This window comes from Stegodyphus dumicola, chromosome 8, assembly GCF_044657685.1.
Source record: "Stegodyphus dumicola isolate Sdum_Otavi_A_Nest chromosome 8, ASM4465768v1".
Classification (NCBI taxonomy): Eukaryota; Metazoa; Arthropoda; class Arachnida; order Araneae; family Eresidae; genus Stegodyphus; species Stegodyphus dumicola.
The window spans coordinates 159,826,889-159,851,487 of NC_140775.1; the positions used below are offsets into that span (position 1 = coordinate 159,826,889).

The 24,599-nt window shown below is 32.9% G+C and overlaps 1 protein-coding gene across 2 annotated transcripts in view; it reads right to left on the bottom strand.

Annotated features, from left to right (window-relative positions):
* Window positions 1-611: 611 nt before the first annotated feature.
* The window catches only part of LOC146996011 (myosin regulatory light chain 2-like), a 39,095-nt gene continuing 15,107 nt past the window's right edge, over window positions 612-24,599 (bottom strand). For both annotated transcript variants that reach the window (XM_085822657.1, XM_085822658.1), the window contains 6 exons: window positions 17,834-17,935; window positions 15,131-15,206; window positions 14,118-14,219; window positions 10,695-10,773; window positions 3,787-3,835; window positions 612-763 (listed from right to left, as the gene is read on the bottom strand). In XM_085822657.1, the coding sequence (XP_085678783.1) occupies window positions 662-763; window positions 3,787-3,835; window positions 10,695-10,773; window positions 14,118-14,219; window positions 15,131-15,206; window positions 17,834-17,935 (510 nt within the window). In that variant the 3' untranslated portion in view covers window positions 612-661. The remainder of the gene's footprint in view (window positions 764-3,786; window positions 3,836-10,694; window positions 10,774-14,117; window positions 14,220-15,130; window positions 15,207-17,833; window positions 17,936-24,599) is intronic.

Here is a 24,599-nt window from a genome sequence, read left to right on the forward strand (position 1 = left end):
ATGTATGATTCTCGCATTGTGATAAAACAACGGTACCTAGAGCCATCCAATTTTGAATAACGTACGTTTCCACCCGCATATGGGCATCTGGAAGCCCAAATTTTTGAATTTGGAATTTGTTTTATTATCTATTTTATATTTTGTAAAAGTTTAACGAATGTTTATTAACAAACTCAACGATTTAAAAGCGACCAATGGCAGCACTGTACGGGAAAAAAGGAACTTTTTATTTCCAGCGCGTGTAACTCTGTATCAGAAATTCTAAACATATGCTCATTTTAAAATTATTTTGTGATATTGCTGTTGAACTGAATTTTATGGTTAAAGTGAGAAGAACATGATATTTACTAAATAAAGGTAACACACAAAATGTTAAGAAAACGCCCTTTTGGAAGTAATCTAAAATATTGCTTGCATTTTTAAAGCAGGAAGATATTTGTCTCCAAGTGTGTGATGGTCTAACAACTTACTACATTATTTATTAATTATTAACTCCGTTGACTATTTTATTAGCTGTCTACTTGGCTTGTTTAAAGCAGAACCGAAATAAAGAGTTATGCTCTTAGTGCACGAAAACAGAATGTAAACTCCCATACAAAGGTACAATCAAATGATGCTTAAATAAATTATTTTATTGTTTCAGAGTGGGAATTTTGCAGCTTCATTCCTCTTCCACAGCAGTTCCGCAGATGATTTTGACGTAAGTGCCGATATCTATCATTCCATCTCTGTCAATGGGAGCTTCCTTGAAAGCTTCATCTACCTGTAAAATATAAAGAAGAAATTTATTCATTGCATTTGCATGCGAAAAGCTTTTGCGGAAAAATACATAAATTACCGAATTATCTTTTGTGTCATGAATTTCTGGGGTAGAATTATTTATATATAAGTGAATAACAAGTTAAAAATTTAGTCTGTTTACTTGAAGTTTTTATCAGAAACTCTAGCGGAAGTATTTCTTTAAAAACTGTTGCTTCTAGTAACAAGTACCTGTTTACTCATTGCATTAAGAAATGAAAATACATATAAAATTTTCCTACGCTTACAGAAGAAATGATAATTTAATAATTAAGTTTACGTAACCAGAGTTTACGTAACCAGTTTACGTAACCAGAAGCATTTATTAAGAATGAAAATTTTTATCACGTTCTTTAACCAATAATTCTTTGAATAACAGTGATCCTCAAACTATGTCTGCGGAAGCTGGGGGTTCCATATTATTCCTATGAAAATTCGATGAGTCAAAATCAAAATTCGAAAGCATTTTTTAATATTGTTTGAACAGCAAAATGCTTAAAATAACGACAAATCATCTAAAATAATAAATAAAAAAAATACAGTTCTAGAAATTTCTTCAGTCTGCAAGGTCTGAAAGATTAAAAGATAGTCAAAATTTTCACTTGAATTCTACTTAGTATATACAGGACCCTTCTTTGTGTATTATCTGTAGTAGCTCCTTCACAGAATTGTCTTCAGCAGGCTGACTAATACAGACGTAAATATTAACATTAGAGAACTTCACAGAACCGTTTTGAGCTAACTGATTACTACTGAAGCATTATTTCTCTCGCCTTCTTAGCGTGCTTCCGAAAAAATCCTACTCTACAGTGGCGTCTGAACTAAAAGGGTGTTAGATGATGATTCTCCTCACCCAGGATTTGGCGATTGGGTCCCCTAAAAACTCCAGTCGTCCTTTAAAAGGGGAAGTATATAAGGTATTTCTCCCGCCTTCTTAGCGAGCCTTCGTGGTGTAGTGGTCAGCACACTCAGCGTGTAATTGAGATGTCAGCGGTTCGATTCCGGATTCCCGGCTAAGGCGTTACTAATTTTTCATTTTCCCTGCTTTCAAAAATATCCTAATTTCTCTACAGTATTATTAAAAGATACTAGTGGTTGACTGGAGTTTAGAAAAGTTGCCCCTGCATAGGCTCATTTTAGCAAACTACAGTCATACTGTCAACAAACACTGGACTTTAAGTTAGTTGGCCTTTCGTAGAATCTCCTTTAACTAACTACTACAGACATACTATTAAGAGACAGACAGAAAGAAGTACAGGAGGCACCAAAACATCGCCATGGGCAAAACTGGTATCACCCCACTGCACTAACCATGTACCCTGACCAGGCACGCCAACACCATGCTCGGGAATTAGTTTACATTGCAGAAAGCAGCATTCATAATACACTGTTATATATTAATGGTGCATAATGACATACTATTAACAGCTACGGAAGTTTAGAGTAGTTGTATCTTCATAGAATCAAACTTCAGAAAACTGAAAACTACAGATGTCTTATTTAGAGTAACTGGCCTTTCATAGAATTAGCTCCAACAGACTAACAACTACACACATACTGTTAATACGCATCATAGTTTAAAGCTGATAATTATTTAAGCCGCCTTGATCGGTACGAAAGTACGAATGGTGGCTGCTATTACCCATGGCCTGAGGTTCAAATCCTGAAGCAGGCATGGTTGTTTATAAAAGAATAGTGTCTGTGCGGCTGGGGTCACTTAAAAATCCCAACATTTAAAACAACGCTTTTTACATTTTGAACGTTAATTAAATGTCTCCCGAAATCGTTAAAATAATGTGTAAACATCCTCTGTATAATATAAAAATTAAAGCTTGTAGAAGTGTAAAATCAATTTAAGTCATGTAATTAATTAAAAGTGATAAAACTAATTACATTTATGCTCTTAATTATAAAATTTTAATTCCTGACATTAATGCTTGTAATTATTGTACTTGTGCTGCCGATAAGAGAAAGAATTTATTAATTTTAATTGAACTGAATTATTATTTAAAATATATTTAAGTTATTTAAACACTTTTGAAATCAAAACGATACTAAAATTTTTATTAGGGGGGAAAAATCACGTCTATCCGAAATTTTCATTCTTTACCTTTATGTAATATACCATTTAAAAAATTAAGGAATTCTATCAAAAAAATTCTATTCAAAAATGAAAGTTAATTCATTTTTTTAATCTCAAAAGAAAATTTTGTTTATTTTATAATGCTTTTATATATCAAAAGCTTCTATAGGATTTTTTATAGAAAATTAATGCAAGGAAGCCTGATTAGATTTCATTAGAATTATGATCCAATTTTCTGTAAACTGGATCTGATACTTTCAGTAGAACTTATTAGTTGATCTAAACACATCATATTAGATTCTTTATATGGGACCTTTAGAAAATCTGCACAGATTTTTATAGAATCTCAGCAAAAATCTGTACAAGAATATCTACGCTTAACTATACATAACTGCTGGAAACTATATCTAAAATTTTATAATAACCTGCAGAAAATCTAGTTTACAAAAAAAACTGAGTCATAATTCTAAAGGATTCTAGAGAAGTTTATCATTGGATTTTTTTTGATGGAATTCTAAAAACATTTCTTAAGAATAGTACCAAAGTTACGTTTGTTGATTTTACGATTCTTCAAACTGAAACTTCGCTGCAGATAATGTTATTTCTCATTTTATAAACTCTATGTTTTTATTGTATCATTCCTCCTTTTATTATATGTAAATATGTTTCTTTGAATATCGTGTTTAGGTTTCTCCCAAGAGTTTTTTTTGTCACATTAATTAACAGTATTTGCTTCTTCGATTTTCACCATTTTAATTTTTGAAAGATTCTGCAGATAAGTTACATTTTCAGATTGTACAGAACCTCGAATTCTGATATTCATGGATGCAATTATAACAAAATGTATAGCCATTGATAAGCAAATTGCAAAAGTGAATAAATTTTGTAACAAATGTACTTCTTACTTCCGAATTCTGTAATTTCTCTCCCCAGGTAATTAGAGCTTTGCGTAATCTGAAACAGAAAAGGAAAAACTTTGAATTTAAAACTAATAAAATAAATGAATAAAAATAGATCAATAGAAGTACTTGAAGCATTTTTAAGACTTAGCACTACTGGCATATATAGTACTGAAGCAGCAGTTGATTCAGAATTCGAAATAAGTTAATTCTGAATATTTATGAATGATCTATAAACCTACTACAGTGAGCCAATTAAAAAATGCTATGCACGAACCTCAAAATAAACTTATCTAAGAGATAGTTAAAAAAATAGGAAGAGTTCTTGTAAACAATGATTGCAATCATTACTTATCGGATGCTTTTAAGTACTAGCATGAGAAGCAGATACAATCAATACTACTTCCTTTGTTTCATATCTCCTAATGGACAATGCATTTCCGCGGTTAAAGAATTATCTGATTTTCCTCGAAATAAGCACGTACCTAGCTGTTAGCTCACGAAAAACTTTAACAGGTGTCTATTTTTTCTATGTAGTACTGAGTGGACTATTCTTCTAAAAACTGATTGTGGACACAAGTTACTTTCTAAATTGCCTTTTGTAATAAGATATTTAATTAATAAAAGTATTAAGAATGGTTGTATATACTCAAAAAAATTTTTTTTAAAGTATAACATGTACCATGGCAAAATTACCTAAATAAGTTAGACCCACCGAACAAAAAGTACCTAATCTTCCTTTTGGCTCGCCAGCGGCCTAACGGTAAAATCACTGAACATGATCTGAGGTTCGAATCTCGGTGAACGGGCTAGCTGCATAGGTATTTTCTTGGATTTTCCCCATTTGTAACGTGTATACGAGCCAGTTTCCTTTAGAAAGTCCTCCACGAAGACATCCCTCCTACCAGGCAGATAACCCTACAGTGCTTTTCAATAATCAAATAAAGGAAACAAAACCCAATCTTTCTGAGCTTTCATGAGTCCCATTAATTAAAATATTGTTTTCGACAGTGAAAATATCTTCTGAGTTGTAAGATTTAAAATGGCGAATGGAACGTATCATTGAAGTAGGATAATTACAATCGTTCAGCAATATATTTTCTGGCGGCTTGCGGAGCTCTGAAAATGGATACGGAATGAATCAACTGAATAATATTACAATACTTTTATGAGTAAATGTAAAAAAAGTTTGATTATGAACAATTTCCATTCACATAATGTTCATTCAGCTGTTCAAGAAGCGGAACTTTTTCAGAAAGTTCTTTAAAGCTGGAATTTCGATAGGGACTAAAATTCTGTTTGGAAAACATACGTAATCGGATAGGCTATCAAATACTAATCTAGGTAACACAAAAGGACCTTAAATGACACAACCTTAACCACTCTGAGAAACCATTCAAGCAACACATCACTATATGCAGTTTTCTATTTTCGAAAAAGTAAACCGCAAACTTCTAAGGAAAATTCAAACGAGATTTCTTTTAAGAATAGTTCATGGCTGCAGAACTATTAGTTTTTGTTTTTTACTTATTACGTGCTCCTCCCTTAGGCACTACACGGAAGGGGAGGGATGCCCCGTGGAGATCATTTTAAGAAAAACTGGCTCGTATCCCCGTTGTACATGAGGAAAATCATGAAAACGCCCATGCAGCTAGCCCCTTCGCCGCAACTCAAACCCCGAACCGAACTACCAGTGTTCAGCGGTTATTACTGTTCGGCCGCTGGTGGACCAAACTATTCGTGACGAGACGTTTTTTACTGTCGTTGGTATTCCACCTATAGATATTGAAAGTTTGAGCAATATTGTGATGAAAGAAAAATTTGCATGCAATCCTCATCAAATTTTCTCGACTCAGTCTTCCAGTTTCTTCTTTGCAGCATCCGTTTAACAGGAATCCTATACCAGTTGTTGGTTATTTCGATGCTATCCTTGAAGAGTACCAATTAATTTGTTTTACATACGGAAGTAATATGAATGATAAGCTTTGCCTTGCTTTTGTAGTTCCGTTCCGTTCCATTTGCCGTTCCCGCTGCATCTAGCTTGCAAAGTTGCAAGCTGTGTACCGGCTATCTTCATTTGGTTGCTTCATGGAGCATGCAGAGACAGAAATGCCTAAGTGAGTCCTGGAGACAAGATAATACATAAAATACAAATTTTTCTTATAAACGGGAAGACTATATATACGCAATATTTACAACCATTTGCTTTGCATTAAATGAGTGATGAGGATGAAGTAAAAAATCATGCTATAAAGACATTTTCAGCCTGAGATTTTGGACAGAGCAAATACGAAAGCACATTTAAGCTTTATGTAGGAAAATTTTGATTATCGCTAATCTTGAAAGACGCAAAAAGACGAAAATGGCGGTCCTCATGAAGAATCTCGTAGCTGAAAAGTTCAAAGTGGCTCATTATATTACATTTTTGTGCTTCCTGATAGAAGCATTCATTGAGTTTTCTGAGAAACTTCGCCAACGATTCGAGCTTAAAGTCTTCGTGAAGACATTTGTCACGCAAAAAGAAGTGGACGTTTGTAATAATGCGAAGATATCTGTTTTGCCCCACTTGAAGCTTCTTAAGTTCCTTATTGGAAATAGCTTCTGTTGCTTATGAAGATAAACAAGAAAACGATTAAAAAAGTACAGAATTAGTGGTAGATACTTTGTTTTCCAGGCTGAGTTGTTATGCTTTAGCCTTGCTGTGAAATGGATTCAGAATTTCTCTAGTACTAGTTTGAGATCAATGAGCGTTTTAATATGTAGAGATTCTCTTTCTTGGCTACAATTGCTAAAGAAAATTAGTGTTTCAGAGAAACTTGCTGTTGAAATTCAGGTTATTATAAAGATCTTGATATTGATATTCATTTTGCTTACGTTCGTGGACACTGTGGAAATTTTGAAAATGAAAGATCTGGTGATGTAGCAAAGCTAGCCGCTATACTTTATTGATTTAAATCTTTTTTTTCTATTTCTCACTGAAACCGCTTTTATAGAAATGATGTTATCTGCATTTGGAACAGAGAATATCTGGCCTAACCAAAAGCACGATGGACCGAAAGGTTTTTTTTTTCCTGCAATTTTTCACAGAATAAAAGCTTATAAGTTTTTAATAGATTATAAATTAACTCAGCTTTTGATTGGACATGAAAATTTTATGAGCTATTTAAAGAGATCTTGAGTTGGTTAAAGTGCTTTGTGCATCTTCAGTAGTGACGATGAAGGTGCTAAGCATATTCTTCATGAGTGCATTCGACATGTCCACCAGCAGAAGATACTTCAGGCAACTTTGAAGCACCTGTCTGTATCTTGAGAACATTTACGGACTAAAGACACAATTTGTGCTTTTCGAAACTTTATTCTCAGTGTCGATTATTGAGTTCACTATTTTTATTATGCTTAGTCCAATTCGTCCAGAAGGACTATTAATTTCGTTTTGGCATTTTGCGTCGATTCGTTATAAACGTCGATTCACTTTTCAAATTGTTGCCCAGAAATATTATCGCCCTCTGTTATATTTAAAGAAATTAAATAATGAAGAATCTACATAAATGTACATATGTTTCTCACACTGTGATAAAACAACGGTACCTAGAGCCATCAAATTTTAAAAAACGTACGTCTCCACCCGAATATGGGCATCTGGAAGTCCAAATTTGGAATTTGTTTTATTATCGATTTCCTATTTTGTAACACTTTGACGAAATTTTGATTAACAAACTCAACGATTTCAAAGCGAGGAATGGCAACAATGTACGAAAAACAACAATAACAACAACAACAAAATTTTTATTCCCAGCGCGCGAGACTGTGTGCTGGAAATTCTAAAGATAGGTTCACTTTAAATTAATTTTGCGATATTGCTGTTGAACTGAATTTTATGGTTTAAGTGTGAAAAGCACTATATTTAATAAAAAAAGGTAACACACAAAAGGTTTAAAAAAATAAATAAAAAAAAATCTAAAATGTTTCAGATTTTAAATTACGTCCAAAGGGGCGTTTTTTAACATTTTGTGTGTTACCTTTCTTTATTAAATATCATGTTCCTCGCACTTAAACCATAAGATCCAGTGCAACAGCAATATCGCAAAATAGTTTTGAAACGAGCATATCTTTAGAATTTCCGATACAGAGACTCACGCGCTGGAGATAAAAATGTTTTTTCTGCACAACGTTGCCAACGTTTGTTAATCAAAAATTCGTCAAAGTTTTAAAAAATAGGAAATCGATCATAAAACAAATTTCAAATTTCAAATTTGGTCTTCCACATGCTCATATTCGTTGGAGGATTACGTTATTCAAAATTCGATGACTCTATGTACCGTTATTTTATGACAATGTGAGAAATATACATACATTTACGCAGATTTTCATTATTTAATTTCTTCAAATATAATGCAGGACTCTAACATTTTATGGCAACAGTTTGAAAAGTGAACCGACATTTATCCGTCCGACGCAAAATGCCAAAACGAAACTAATAGTCCTTCGGGATTCAAATCCCTTTGGACTAAAAAAAAAAAAAAAAAAAAAAAAAAACCCCACGCCCATTTGGACGTAATGCGAAATCTAAAAGCTTTCAGATTTTTAGCCCAAAAGGCGTTAGCCCAGAAGGGCTATTAATTTCGTTTTGGTATTTTGCGTTGGTTCACTATAAATGTCGGTTCACTTTTCAAATTGTTGCCACCAAATATTATGTTATATTTAGAAAATAAATATAACATAATATTTGGTTATATTTATTTTCTAAATATAACATAATATTTGGTGTTATATTTAGAAATTAAATATAATATATATTTAATTTAGAATATATGTGTTATATTTAGAAATTAAATAATTAATTAGAATGAGAGTTAAACGAAGAAAAAAAAATTCTCTTAGAGAGGAAATATGCATAGCAGCTACGCATTTTTAAATTCAAAAAGTAGCTTTTCGACAGAAGATGCGAATAGCAGCTACTCTAACTACGATTAAGAAAGTGAGAGAACTTTACGAACTCCAACTCAGGATATTCTTTTAATCGACGACAAAAATAAAATTTCCAGTTGGAGAACAGTCCTACAGTTTTCTTAAAGCGTCCTACAGTTTCGCCGTTCTGTCACACTGATTTCCCTATCTGATAGAACCGTTTAAATAACATAGAATTACTGCAGTAGAAAAAATTGGCGCAAATTACACGTCTTGATTCAGACAGATGTCGAACTTTGAATACTAAGAATTTAAAAAGTGCATTTAATCAATCTAAGGGTGAAATTTTGTATTATTATCAGCACAATAAAATTATTAAGTTTTCTTCAGCTTGGCAATTTAGTGATTATTTGGTAAACAGTAATAGAGAGGTATCTGATATTAAGACACAACCCCTTAAAGAGTTTTATCATTAAAAAAAATTAGGGAAAAAATATAAAAGTTTTCAGATTTTATATTACGTCCATACGGGCGTTTTTTTCATGTACTGACACGCACATTTCGACAGCATTTGGGCTACATTGTGCTAAAAATATTTAAAAACAGCATAACTTTAGAATTTCCGATAGTCAGTCTCACAGGCTAGAAATAAAAATGTTTTATTGCCTGGTAGTGTTGTCACTGCTCGCTTTGATATTGTTGAGTTTTGTAATCAAAAGTTCGTTAAAGTTTTACACGATAGGATATAGAGAAGTGTTACTTAAACTGTGGGTTGCGGACCTGCAGCAGGAAGTCGCCAAAATTTTAGGAGTTTTGATGTTTCTTTAACTTATCCTACTATAATAATTTTACAATTACCAATTATTTTTGCACAATGTATCTGAAAATAAAACAGATAGAGATAAGACAATACAGACATAGAAAAAACAAAAATATTTCGGCGCATTCTTTTTCTAACATAAACATTCATTTTACTTGTTTTGCACGTGACGCTGTCATTTCGTCTGCTATTTATTTAAAAAATTTTCGCATTGTTCTATGTCTTAAAGATAGAAATTAAAGTTAATGACCTAAAACTGCAATAGTATATTACAGTACAAGTGAAAAAAACTGACGGTTTCACTAACGCGTGTGTATGGGATTTCCGCAATGCCTGTGGGGTCCCACAAAATTTTCGTAAATATTATGGGGTCCTGGAGTCACGAAAAAAATCTCAGTGATAAAAAGTTATCGCGACTGAAAAAGGTTTAAGAAGCCCTGATATAGACAATAAAATAAATTCGAAATACAAAATTTGGGCTTCCAGGTGCCCATGTTCGGGTGGAGGACTATGTTTTTCAGAATTTGGTGACTCTAGTTACCATTGTTTTTCACAGTACGAGAAACACACATATATTTATATAAATTCTTCATTATTTAGTTTCTTTGAATATAATACAGGGAGATAATATTTGGTTGGAACCATTTGAAAAGTGATTCGAATATTTAAAATGATTACGTCGAATCAGCCATTATGGGCTATCGCCTATTTGGACTAATTGTTTAAAGAAGCATGTTTATAAGCTTGATTCATATATCCAAAGTAGTGGCTATTCTGGATTTACAAATACTGAGATTTCACTTCACTGAGTTATAATGAGTATTGTTATAATTTAATCCCCAGTATAACGAGTATTGTTATAATTTTATCAACGATAGTGTAAAATGCAAAGGCGGGCAACTACAAAAATAAATACATAAAAGGAATTATTTGGAAACTCCTAGCTCTTTAAAAGCTTTTGATTAGCTTCCTTTTCTTTCTGGAAGCTAGAAATATCTGTCGGATGACACATTGCACTAGCGAGAAAACTCATTTCAAATGGAGATCCCATTAAGTTCCATCGATTCGTTCGCAGAATTTTATTGGTCGGAGCGTCAGTTTGACGCGTGGTTTGTCATCTTACAGCTGGTGATGATTCACTCTGCGCAGTGCTCAGAGAAAGAGTTAGAAAGAAAAACGTACTTACTTCTTTTCGCTGATTTTTCCACTGCCATCAGGGTCAAAAGTCTTAAACGCTTTTTTGATTACTTCCTCTTGGTCTGTGCCTAGATTAAAAAAAATCTGCTGATACCAATTACTACAGTTTTCAACACAGCTATTCTCTTTTTTTATGTAACTAAAAAAAGAATTTGATTTAAAGTTTGATATCTTTTACTACATATGCTAATTTTTTAAACCGATGTATTTAGTTTACTTAATGATAAATTTCACTTAGATGCGTGAGATGTACATTAACTAGAATTTTACAAATAGAAAAAATAACTGAGTTTGGCTTTGATTGCAAATGAAAAAAAAATAATTCCTCTCCTTCCTTGAATGTTTAGCTTTATTTATTCAGACGCCTAATGTCTTGCTTTAATTTTGGATTTTCCTTCCTATATTTTATTAAGTTATGGATGTTTCTGGTCATTGAGATTTCTAGTTCCCTATAATAACTTAATCCTGCAGGGAAGGAGTTCCCTTGTAGAGTTCTTCACTCTTTTGGTACAAAAATGAACGTTAAGGAACCCAGTGAACTTGTTAGTTACTCATCGCTGAGTTCAAACAACTAAGACGTAGACTCAGAAAGGGTCAACTACCCTTTATTTCACTCAAAATAAAATGAAAAGTTGGCCCCTTTCTCGGGCTTACAACAAAGCCTCCACTCGAGCTTGAACTCAAAATAAGAAATAAGAACTAAATTAGAACTAACTGAAAGAGACTTAGTCGAAGCTAACCCAAATCTAACGTAGCTGACTCTTAATTTAAACTAGCCGGCGAATATCAAAAGGCACGTAATATACGGCCAAGTGTAACAGCTTCAAGGAGACTTAGCCCAAAGGCAAATACGCGCTATTCAGGATTCTTAGCTCTCTCTGTCTCTCGAAATAAGTTGAAACTTCCGTTAATACTACTTCTAACTCATTTGCATTCAAGCGATTCTAAAAACTTATTCTGGTAGGAAGTTGTAAGTGGAAACAAGAATCGATAGGAAAGTACATTGAAATTATAATATACTTTACACTTTTACGAATCAACTAAAATTACTTTCTGGCCGGAAGTAGTAAGTTGAAATTAAGAATCGACAGGAATGGAACTTAAAATTTAACTGTTAATAAAATTACTATAATCCTTACAAACTATTTATATGTTCTATCAGTCCCTATACTTGTATTTAGGAAAATGTTATAATCACTTAAAAAAAATCTATTGGATGAGACATTCAATTTAAAATATCTGCGATTTTGGATGTCATTTTCAACCTGCCTTGAGGGATCGGTTGATAGATAAGTTAGATGGTTGATGGAGTAAGCCTTCCCCGTATGTTCCCATGCAATGAAAATGTGTGTGTGTGTGTGTGTGTGACAGATTATGGCAAAGCCTCGAGGGCTATCAGCCTAAGAGGAGGAGTGCCTTCGTGGAGGACTTTCTAAGGGAAACTGGCTCGTATACACGTTACACATGGGGAAAACCACGAAAACGCCCATGCAGCCAGCCCGTTCGCGGGATTCGAACCTCGGACCGAACTACCAGTGTTCAGCGACTTAACCGCTCGGCCGCTGGTGGGCCGATAGATAAGTTAGAATCGAGCGGTAAAAGCTGTTGAACACTAGTAAGTCGGTCCGGGGTTCGAGTTCTTGCGAACGGAGGACTGGCTGCATGGGCTCTTTCGTAATTTTTTCCATGTGTAACGTGAATACGATCCAGTTTCCCTTAAAATGTCGTCCACGAGGCATCACCCCTTACGGGTAGTGCCTAATGGCGGAGCAAGTAAATAAAATTACCATTCAGTGATAGTGTTTTGTGATTTGCTATACGTAACGTTCTTTAGTTTATAATTTTGTTACAACTGGTATGCCGCAAAAGTTTTCAGACAAATAATTTATGGATTTTGAAACGTTAGAAGTACGGCAATAATGTTTACGTGCTGTTTTATTTTTTAAAAGTCCTAACCTAAAAATCATACAGAAAATTCATTAAACTAGAAGTAATTTGAATTTTAATTTAATGCAAGTAACGTTACGAGTTGACAATATGACAATACTGAGGCTTGCCAGTGTTTTCTAGAATAAGAATTCTGTAAGATTTCAAGAATAAGAACTCTTGATTGAAAAAAAAAAAAAAAAAATATTGATCAACACTTTTAATGATAACGTGCATAGAAATATTCGCCATTTAATCTATTAACACCAGACATATTTTCCTATGCCTGATATTTTATTTTTTGTTAGGTACAAATGGCAACCCTTCTTTCTTCTATTTGTGTACACCCTTGAATACAACATCCAAATTTAAATATCTCTGTCAGTTTTTTGGTCTTATGACGGTGATTTTTATATTATCCTTTTTATAATGTGTATAATATTTTCCTAAATATGAGTGTAGAGAGGGATGTATAAAATATTAGATTTCGTAATTATGAGAAACATGGATTATAATTTTAAATTAAAAAATGCGAAGACGCTAATAGTTGCGCCATTTAAAACAATTTTGTAGTTGGGAGTATATAGCTACGACCATTGGTTTCGAAAATAATACCCCCGTATTGACTTTTTTGAACACGGTATATATAATCTATGCTAATCACAAGTTGAATATTTGTGTTAAAAATTGAAAAGTGCCTCTTTCATCTGTAGCTTAATTAAAAAAGACATTAAGGGCATTAAAATACTGGAATCTCTACAGCCGCCTTTTGATTTTGCTCAAGAAATAGTGAGATACGTCTGGAATAATTTAAGACGACTGAAAAATTGCTTATGTGCAGAATAATTAGCTCTCGCTGAAAAAGATCGTATCAGTCGTCTTTCGAAATGCGCCAAATTTTTGCTGTGAAGTTAACTGCAAACTAAAATTTAATTTAAAGCTTCTTTGTTTAATAATCTGAAATTCTAATCAGGCATTGTACCTAGCATATAAAATTACGTAGAATAATTCTTGAATATTTAAGTTAAAAATATGTGGGGTTTTATGCAATTAGAAAAAGTACGCAAAATAATACAAATAGTTCAAATTTTAAACAAGTTACGTTTCATAAAATTTATTCAAAAGAGGTTTGTTCAAAGAGATTGTTCTTGTTGGGTATTTTATAACATTATTTTGTAATTAAATTTGATAGATAAGAAGTCACTAATTTGGAACTATATTTGCAATCATAATTATTAGACACTCAAACGTCACAAACAAAATGACTAATTGTTTCGAAATGCTTATCTCTTTGCATCATTTCTTAATTTTCTGGAAGTTGAAAAGACAAAAATTTTTAGTTTGTGATTTTTAGAATAGTTTTCTTCTGACACCATAAAATTCTTTTTGATAGCTTAATAAATAACGTGAAAAGGATAAATATTGACTTATGACTAAGAAAGTACCATCATGTGTAAAAACATTATAACTGACACATTTTGTATACCTGATATCCTCTCTCCAAAAATAGTAAGGAACATGGTGAAATTAATAGGGCCAGGAGCTTCAGCAAGCATGTTGTTGAGATCAGTTTCACTTACTAGTCTTCCTAGAAGAAATTCGATAAGTTATATATTTAACATTGATGTAATTTTTGGTAGTAAATAGATCAAGAAAGCACTGATAAACAAGAACTGTTATAAGGTTTTAATTTAAGTAACCAGATTGTTTAAAGTTGTTTGATTCTCATTTAGATAAATTGTCTCTGAGAAGATCAGTTACGTGACGAAAAGAGGAGTACTGTAACGAGATTAATCAACAAAATGTACGCATTTCAACATTAATTTCCTCAGCACCCTTATGTTGCTTACAGCCGAAAGGACTTAGTGACCGAACTAGAAAGTGTCAGCGCTTTGTATTTTCTAAAGCCAAATTTAAACTGTTTTCATTTGGCTTTGTTGTAAATAATTTAGTTTTTTTTTAAATCTACGAGTAAAAGCAAATAAAATGTTTGCTTTTACTCGTTCTCCCATGCGTAATCTTGTGGTGTAAGTAGCATAGGTCACAGTTAATTCGACACATTTATCCAATAAATCTCTACAGTGGTGCCCGAACTAAATTCATCACCACTTAAATTTGTTCGATGTCCCCTCCCAGTCTTCCCATAAGTGGGGGAGAATGTAAGGAATTATAAAATTTCCCTATGTGTATACGTATACGTGCTCTCGCCATTTGAGTGCTTCTGATGGCACATTAGACTTGGAAGATCTGTGATTCTAATTCCAGCAAAGGCCTTTCTAATCATAGGAATCCTTAAGTAGCACAAATAAGTGAGAAAATTATTACTTAAATTAGGATCAGAGTAAGCTATAATGTAGCATAACTTTGCAATTATAGTATACTTTTTCTTGGTAATCATGAATCCAATAATCATATTAAAGCATCCTATGCAATTTTTCAAAATTTACTAATTGTACGCAATTTTATACAGATAATCAAGAGTAGGAGAAAACTTCTTACCTAGGGAATCAAATGTAGCTCTAAGGTCGTTTTTGTCGATAAGTCCATCCTTATTGGAATCTATTAATTGAAACGCCTAGGATAAAGAAGAAAATAATTTAATGAGCAAGAAATTAAAGATGACTAACTCTAGAGTAGTAATCGTAGAAACTTTGTAACAGGCAACTTAACAGAGAAAAATGTGTTAAATTATCAGGAATCAATATTACAGTGACAGCACGCTAAATATATTAAGTTTGTGTATCGAAAGAACACTTCAGTAAAGGACTTTGATTTTTAAATTAAACTTCTTCGTTTAAATTCCCAATAATGTAATCTAATTTTTTGAAGTATATCTGTAGAGAACAATTAAGTTTATATAAACTGGTTCCCTTTGTTTGCTGCAACTGTTAACGAAAATGTTCCATTTTAACTTTTAATCAGGAATCATTTTACTGATCAGCTGATAAAAAGCATCAAAATTAGCTTGAAGCTAACATGTAGCCCTTCCTACCTTCCCTGGATTTACTTCAGCAGACTCTGGTGAATAATTTTGTTTGATTACCACTGATACAAATGATGAACTTTTCAATAAAACTTGACATCATCGACATAGCAGTGATAATTAGTCTGTTAAATTTGCATAATAAAGATAAAGAACCGCACCAGGATCATTTATTTAGATTTTGTTAAACATTTTGGACAAACCAAGCGATACATTTCTTTATGGTTCATCCTTCACAGAAACTTGATGTCGCTAACATAATAGTGATACCTGCTATGTTAAAACTGGTAAATATTATAATGACAAAGAATCCCACTAGGATTATTTCTTTAGGTTTTGTTAAGCATTTTGGACAAATCAAGCAATACTTGATAAGAATACCACGGATTGATAAAAAGGGTTCGTCGTTCGAAGAGTTTTGATATTGCCAACATAGTAGTGATAACTGGTATGATAAAAGTGGCATCGTAATGACAAAGAGCCATACCAGGATAATAATTTATTTATATTTTGCCGAACCTTTTGAACACAAATTGGTTTATCCTTCAAAGAAACTTGATATTGCCAACAGAGTAGTGATAACTGGTATGTTAAAAGTGGTATAATAATGATAAACCACTAGTATAATTTGCCTAGATTCTGTTGAATATTTTGGACAAACCATGCAATATTTTTCACTGACACTGACTGTCTAAAAGTGATGCATCTTTCAAAGAAACGTGGTATCATCGACCTAGTAGTGGCAATTATTTTGTAACAGCAGAGCCACCTAAAGCAATAGTATTTTGCTAATATGATTTTGGATGTTTACCTATTCAGTATAATTTTGATGTTATTGCTCTTCATTATCTAATAATAATTCACATAGAAAAAAAACTAGAGATTGCTTTCTTAAAACTTTAGCTACAGCGGCTAAGGAATTTTAGATATTTCATGGCTTTAAGAAAATAGTATAGTACGTACAGTCTTGAACGTTGAAGAGAGGCTGTTAAATAGATCTGCTAAACAAAAAATAACATTTAATTGCACGCTTAGTGCAGCAAAAAACAAATCGGTCCGTAGAAATGTTGAGTAAGTCATTTTGAAACAAGCACACAATTTAATCTTCCTAAACCTGCAATATTAAAGTTATTTCATAGGAAAATATGTATAATAATTTTTAATAAATTAAGTATTTGTGGAATGTCCAATAATTGAAAATAGTTAAAAAGTATTTTGCAGTAATTAATAATAGTACGCTCTTTTATGTAAAATTTATGAGATTATTTGATTTCTGCTCTATACAGCTACATCTGCTTGTGAAAAATTAAATTTGAAAATGCTGGTAGAAATATGTTTAATGTAATTTAATGTAATTGAAAGATGTATTTTAAAATTCAATTTACAAATGATGTAAATCGCTTTAAATAAAGTAGTTTGTTTCAAGCGGAACATCTCGAATTTGTCGTTGCTTTGCTTATTTTACTTGTGTCAGTTTTACTATTATTTATTTATTCATTTTTGTTGCAATATTCACTAGAAACTGTACATAAAACGTAAGTTTTAATTCACCTTTATTATAATTTTATTGTTAAATTACTTCTTATAATTTTCGAAGATATAGTTTTTGTTTACTTAAAATGCCAGGAAAGTTTATGTTTCGTAATTTCTTTGTTACTGAAATGGTATGCATTTAAAAACTTCTTCTCGATGAATGTGAATTTTCCTTTCTAAATATCTCCCAGTCTAAATGGAAAGTTGCTTTTATTTTTGTCTCTGCTAGAATGAAAAATATCTGATCCAAATTAATACAGAACAAAAATCTGACATTCGGAGAAATATCTTCACGAGGATAATTTCGGTTTTCTCGACGCATCACTTGTTTGATATATTCAATTCATCATCCATTCCATTCGTATGCCTTTCTAAATTTTACGGATATTGAACTTATAAATAGTATTTACATTCTATAACCAATTTATAATTTTTTATGAATGTTTATATTGTGACTTGACATGCGTTGTGACAATGTTTATATTGTCATAATGCATGTATTATACTTCTCGAATATAGAATATTAGTGTTATCATTTCATTTTCTTAAAATGCTCTACATTTACCATTTGTTTAATAAACCTACATTAAAATCAGTAAATCAGTATTAAAATGTTGAGGAAGAGAATGAATGAAGCTTTTCAAAAGGGAACTTCATTATTAAAATTCTTCTAAGTGGATAGTTACCTCTTTGAATTCGGCGATCTGATTCTGCTCAAACATGGCGAATACATTGGAAGTTGCTCTTCGAGCGGTCTTCTTTGTGTTTTCACCTTTTGTCTTCTTTGACTGTAATGCAGATCACTAAGTTTAATTAAATATTATATATAAGTTTCATCAAATATTATATAATGATGACTGTCTAGCATTTGATAGATTTGTTGCATTGTAACTGATGATAAGAAATCTGAACAAACGTCTTTTCAATAAGAACTGAGATTCGGTGAGATCACCTACATTAGAATTTGTCAGCTCCGTAAAAACTCTGTATAGCTATATAACAGGGGTGGCTAGATTTCATGTCAAGAGAATTCAGGAAAGTTCGCAAGCCATAACAAGAATTCCAAATTCCACAAGTCTATGTTTGCGTCATTTTCAAAGTAGCGAAACAAGTTTCAAATGAAAAGAAATGACTTTTTCTGAAAAGTTGAGTAGTTTTAATTTATTATGTATTTTCCTTTGTATAAAAACCTCACCACTCCGTTATAAGAGCAGCACAAGGCTCGCGAATCTCGCTGTGGCCACCCCCGCTCTACAAAAATCCAGTCGCTAGGTTTCGAATCATGTTATCGCCAAGAGATATTCTGATATTATACTGCTGCCGGTATTTCTTATGAGTTTGAATAATTGATCTATAAGGTATTTCTCCCGCTTTCCTAGCGTGCCTTCGTGGTGTAGTGGTTCTGCATGCTGGGCCGGTATTCCAGAGGTCCGTGGTTCGATTCCCGGCGAAGGCGTTTGCTAATTTTTCATTTCTCCGGCTTCTCCAATTAACCTAATGTCTCTACAGTGGCGCCCGAACTAAAAGGGTTGCGGATGATGACACTCCACACCCAGGATTTGGCGATTGGGTCCCCTAAAAACCCCAGTCGCCCTTTATAAAGTGGAGTATATAAGGTATGTCTCCCGCTTACCTAGCGTGCCTACGTGGTGTAATGGTTCTGCACGCTGGGCCGGTATTCCAGAGGTCCATGGTTCGATTCCCGGCGAAGGCGGTTGCTAATTTTTCATCTCTCCGGCTATTCCAAAAATCCTAATATCTCTACAGATCTTTCACTGGAATAGAAAAACTCAATGAGATTTACTCATTTGCTGGTCATCATACGTAGTCATTTTAATCTCCAAGGGATGCTCTAAATAGGGGTGGCCATAGCGCGCCCCCGCAGGCGAGTGGTGCGTCTCTTATATAAATAACATACGATTATGAAATATGATAAACTAAAACAACAAGAAAGTAATTAATTTATTTCATTTCTTTTTACAATGTTATCAAAGTTTTTGTAAACATAAACTGATCAATGTCCGAACGTAATTCTTTTACTTCATTTCTTGTTAGTTAAAAAACATAGCAATGCTATTCAAAAACATAAAAAACATAAAAATAATTGAACTGATTCTATCAAAAAATTTTGTAAAGAAAATGTTTTAAAAGTTAGACTTGTTTACAGATGCTTTACAAATGGATGGATGAATGCTTGTGATGTGCTTTACACGAAGAATCTGCGCAATTTCTGAATCATTAGTAGTGGTAGAAAAAAATGGAGTGATCCGTGAGAGGAGCAGAAAACGTAGGTAATGCATCAGAAACATTTAATATCATACAGAATTTGATACAAGTTAAAAATAATTTAGAAGTTGATTCAAGGTCCTAATTGGTAGAAAATTTATGGCAATTGGAAGCTATGGGAATTTCTGATGACATTTCTAATAAATCTTCACTTGAAGGCAAAATGTCACTGAATGATTGTTTAGAATCAGACTTTTCTCTCCATTTGAAAGTTTCACCACTTTTAAACCTATGCAAATACGTACTTATGGCTTTTGGAAAAACTAGTTGCGGCTCTTGAAATTTCCTGAATTCCATCATGCGCCTCTTACTGACATGAAATTTTGCCAACCCTATTCTATATTAAGCTGTAAAAACGAAAATTAAAAGGATTGAGATTCAAAATTTTCAATTTTTCAGTGACTACCATGTAAATAAAAGCTCAAAAGATACTGATGTTTCGCCAGAAACAAAATCTGATGTATACACCACATGATTTCCTTGTACGGAATATTAAATTATACGCATTTTTTCTTGCATTTTATTTAAACTTATTAGATTAAATTAAACCTACATCGCCGACAGCGCATAAATCACAATAGAATAAATGCATTCTTTAAAATTCACTTTGTTTACCATAGCGACACTCTGGCGCTAGGTTTACTTAACAGTATTATATTTCATTCATATTATAACGCAGAATGCACAAAATGTATATCATTTAAAGAATTATCTAATCGTTGCCAGATGTTCTATTCAAATACTATAATAAAGCTAGAACTATGTATAAAAGAAATTAAGCAAACAAAACAAAACAGAAACAGTTTTTCACAGACGATTGAGTATTTCTCATTTAATTAATTCAGTTCTCACTTCGCGAGAAGGCAAAAATACATAAAAACTCAAAATATCTATATTAAAAATTACGAAGTAAATCTCAAACGCTTATTTCCTCGAAAAAATTCCAGAAAGAATTAAGCATGATTTAATTGGCAATAATAAATGAATGCGTTATCTTTGTTGTTGCGAAGCTAAGTTTCTCTAGATTGGCAACAAATCCACTAGTCTCCTGTTTCAAATGTAAACATCAATGGCCGCCATTAAAAACAGGCTTAGCGGCAATTAAACAACTTTAAAATTGCTGATAATTCTAAAAATATTGCACACAGATTTACTAAAGGCATATAATCCTTAACCGGAAGATAAATACAACATAATTCAATCATTTTTAAAGCAAAAAATGTACAATTTTACAAACATATAAGAGTAAAGAAACTGAGATTACTTAGCCGGGTAATAGAGTGGATATATATATAAATAAATTTATATACGTTTGGTGCTGCCGATTGCAACCAAAATACGAGGTGCACATCTACATGTTATAGCAGTCCTATATACAAAATTTCAACATTCTGAGGCTACTCGTTTTTGAGTTATGCGAGATACGTACGTACGCACGTACGTACATACCTTCGTACAGGCGCCACGAAAAATTCTCTTCAGAATTCATTTTAAAGCAGTTTTATAATTTTTTTGAAGCAAAAGAGTATTTTATTCTGTCCTTATGTACAGATATGACGCAAAAACATCGTTAAATTGCATTCGATAGCGGTCAAAATGGATATTTTCGTTGAAATATGCTGCCTGAAACTTTTCGCGATTACAATACTTCCTTTTTACTTCGTACAAGGAAGTAAAAATGCTCTCGTTAACAATGCTCAACATTTGTGAAGAAGAGATGACAACTAGCGTGCGTTGATTAACGTTAATACATCTTATAAGTTATTGATATTTGTATGTTTGATAAAGTCTAGCTTTGCACCTTTTTGAAATTTAATGCACTTTTTTTCTTTCTATAACACTAAATTGAATAACAGGATACCATTTTAGAATTTTAATGCAATATTATATAAAGATTACCTGGTTACTTGTATGATTTATTTTAATTAGCATGTTATTTTCTGATGTTAAATCTTTCCTGCGCTTCTGCTTTCCAGACGGTGTAATAGATGCCGTGAACACTTAGAAGACCTGTAAAATGCTTGGATAAGCACAGTGTATCTTTGTTCACTTGATGATTATGCTGTTCAAATATATTGAAGAGCACAGCATAATGGCGGCCATCTTTTTCCCGAAATCTTTAAATACGCATTCTGTTTTTTTTTTTTTTAAACTATGAAGAAAGAAGGCGAAGAGAAAACCTTGCTTTACCCTAGTGGCAGCATGCTAGGAAAAAGTAATGCGTACTAGATGCAGTCGAATTTATAGTAGGAAAAGTCTTTGCGTTAATTCTGAGCAGCGAATGAGTTGAAGATTTCGCAGTGCAGAGAAATTACAGAAAATAGTGACGCAACGTGCTGCAGAGTGACAAAAAATGGTAAAAAAGTGTAACGTTGAAACGGGAGTGTGTTTAACTAAAATTTACGAATTTAAAGGTCTATTGCCAGTTCCTTCCAATTAAGTTTAATAATTTTGTTCCATATTTTGTATTTTACATACATATATAAAATTCACATAAACATCATTAAAAGATTCGTTTCCCCTCTAACCTTGGGTGCAAATAATAATGAGAAGTTTAGTTTGTTTTACTTGATTATGACAGAGCATGCGAGAGCTATCTTCTTAACGAAAGAGATGCCTTCTTGGATGATTTTCTAAGGAAAACTGCCTCATATCCATGTTGGACATGGGAAAACCATGAAGCCGCCCATGCAGCCAGCTCGATCGCTTGTCAAGCTATCAGCGTTCAGTGAATTTACCGCTGAACTACTGGCGAGCTCAGAGTTTCAGTTTGTTTGCTGAAAAACGATATATGCGAAAAATCGATTCAACATTCAATAAAAAAAATCTAAATCGAATTTTGGAAAGATCGCTGCACCCCACTGCATTATCATCCTTAAACAGCATCGGTACAAAAAGTGAGATGAATAACTTATCAGGAAGAAGTTTAAAAGTGGACTACAAACTTTTGACGACAAATAACGACAAACATCATGAGTGAGCTAAAGAACAGCATAGGGAATTTCGAAAAATACTTTCGAAAACTTATGTAGCATTTTCGTAACTCAGTGTTTGAAAAAATTCCTTTCTCGATTTATCATGAGATAACAAGAAATTATCATCAGAACCTTTTATCATTCAAACTCGTTCCATTGCGAGAATAGCTATTAAATCTTTATTAAGAAAGAAATATGGTTGGTGGAAGCAAAGCGAAACTTTTGAAGTTAATTAAGTGTTCCCGAGAAAGACGTCGTTTGGCGCCATACGTTTCCTCAATTATGTCTGGCTGAGTGGAATATTTGCTGCCTTATTTCGCAATTTTTTGGAATATATGAATCATGCAAATTAAACTTCCCGTTATTATAAATGATGTTGTAATAGGTTAACAGATGAAATGTAAAAGAAATTTATACTAGCATAAATATTAAGAATCCCGTCTTTAAATATTGCTGACTATTTATTAATTAATTATTTTTATTAAAAATACCATATTTATAAGCCAAATTTATGAGTGACAGCTTCAATAATATAACATTTAAACATATGGTCAGCTCCCAGTTTAACTATCGTAGATTAACGGAACCTTATTTGGTGAGTCTAAAAATAATATATTAGAACAACAACAAAAATATTTTTTAAAAAAATTCTGAAAGCTTTCAGATTTTATATTACTCCCAAAGGGGCATTTTTCAGCGTTTATTTCCCCCCTTTAACAGAGAAGAGGATAATTCGTCTGAATGATTGACAGTTTTCTTCAGCTTCTTTGAAAAATGCTTCTGAAATATTACTTAAAATCTGTGCTCTGTAGGCTGAAAATTACTTTGAACTTATTCCTTTTTATTAATTAGAACAAACCTTTTTCCTCTTTCGTTTTAAGTGTCTCTTACGAATTTTATATTTAGTGTGCTTTCGTACTTTAAGCATTACTATATGAAGGATTTAGACTTGGGTTTAAACCTTGCTCTGCGCTGTTAGGTTGTTCTTGGCAATGTTTTCACTTTGTGTGTTGTATTGACGTAAGCAGTTTGCGTAATCTGACCGAGCGAAACCTTTGCAAATACGCATTAAAGTGCTAATTTTAAAATTTAATTAATTTCGAGTGAATGCTTTTAAATTTAAACGGAATTATTATTTTCGGTATCTTTTCCTTAATTTTATCTGATATCGTTACAGTATTATATGAAAATTAAGTAAATTTCAATATAGTATGCTAACGGATTTATTAATTCTTCCTTAGTTTATAAGGTATTTCTTCCGCCTCCTTGGCATGCCTTCGTGGTGTGGTGGTCTGCACGCTAGGCGCGTATTACAGAGGTCCGTGGTTCGATTCCCGTCGAAGGCGTTGTATATTTTTCATCTTGCCTCCTTCCAAAAATTAACCTAATGTCTCTACAGTGGTACCCAAACTAAAAGGGTGTTGGATGATAATTCTCCAGACCCAGGATTTGGCGATTGGGTCCCCTAAAACCCCAGTCGCCTTTTAAAAGGAGAAGGTATTTCTCCCGCCTTCTTGGCATGCCTTCGTGGTAGTCTGCACGCTGGGCGTGTATTTCAGAGGTCCGTGGTTCGATTCCCGGCGAAGGCGTTGCATATTTTTCATCTTGCCTTTTTCCAAAAAGTAAACTAATGTCTTTACAAATTCACCTGATAACGTAACAGTATTTTCTGAAAATTAAATAAATTTCCTTGTTCCTCCTTTTTTTCTAATTTACTAACAGACTATACCGTATTAGTAAAGTTATACATTAATTTGCGAATACTGTATAGTAAAATCAGGATTTCCAGGTATTCAGGCATAAAGCAGGAGATGAATTCATCTCTCTACCGCTCCCCGCTGTTTCTGACTTAGTAGTTGAAATTTTGTATGTGAGGACGGAAAACTTAATTATTCGTTATTCCACATCATTTGGTTCGGCCAACCCAGTATAACTCCTGATCATCGATATTTCTACTATAAGCGCTAGTAGCTTTAGTAATATTCGTTATAGCTCAGCCATTGTTTCGAATGTTTTCTTCCTTTTCTTATTACATCTTTGCTTAAAACGCCTTGTTTATATATCGTTTGCTTTCTTTATACATTTAAAATATTGTTACGTTATTTTCTGACAGCAGTTGTTACGTTATTTTCTTCCTTCACGTTCGTACAGGGTTCTTAGATTTGGAGTGAATAACGACGACACTCGATGA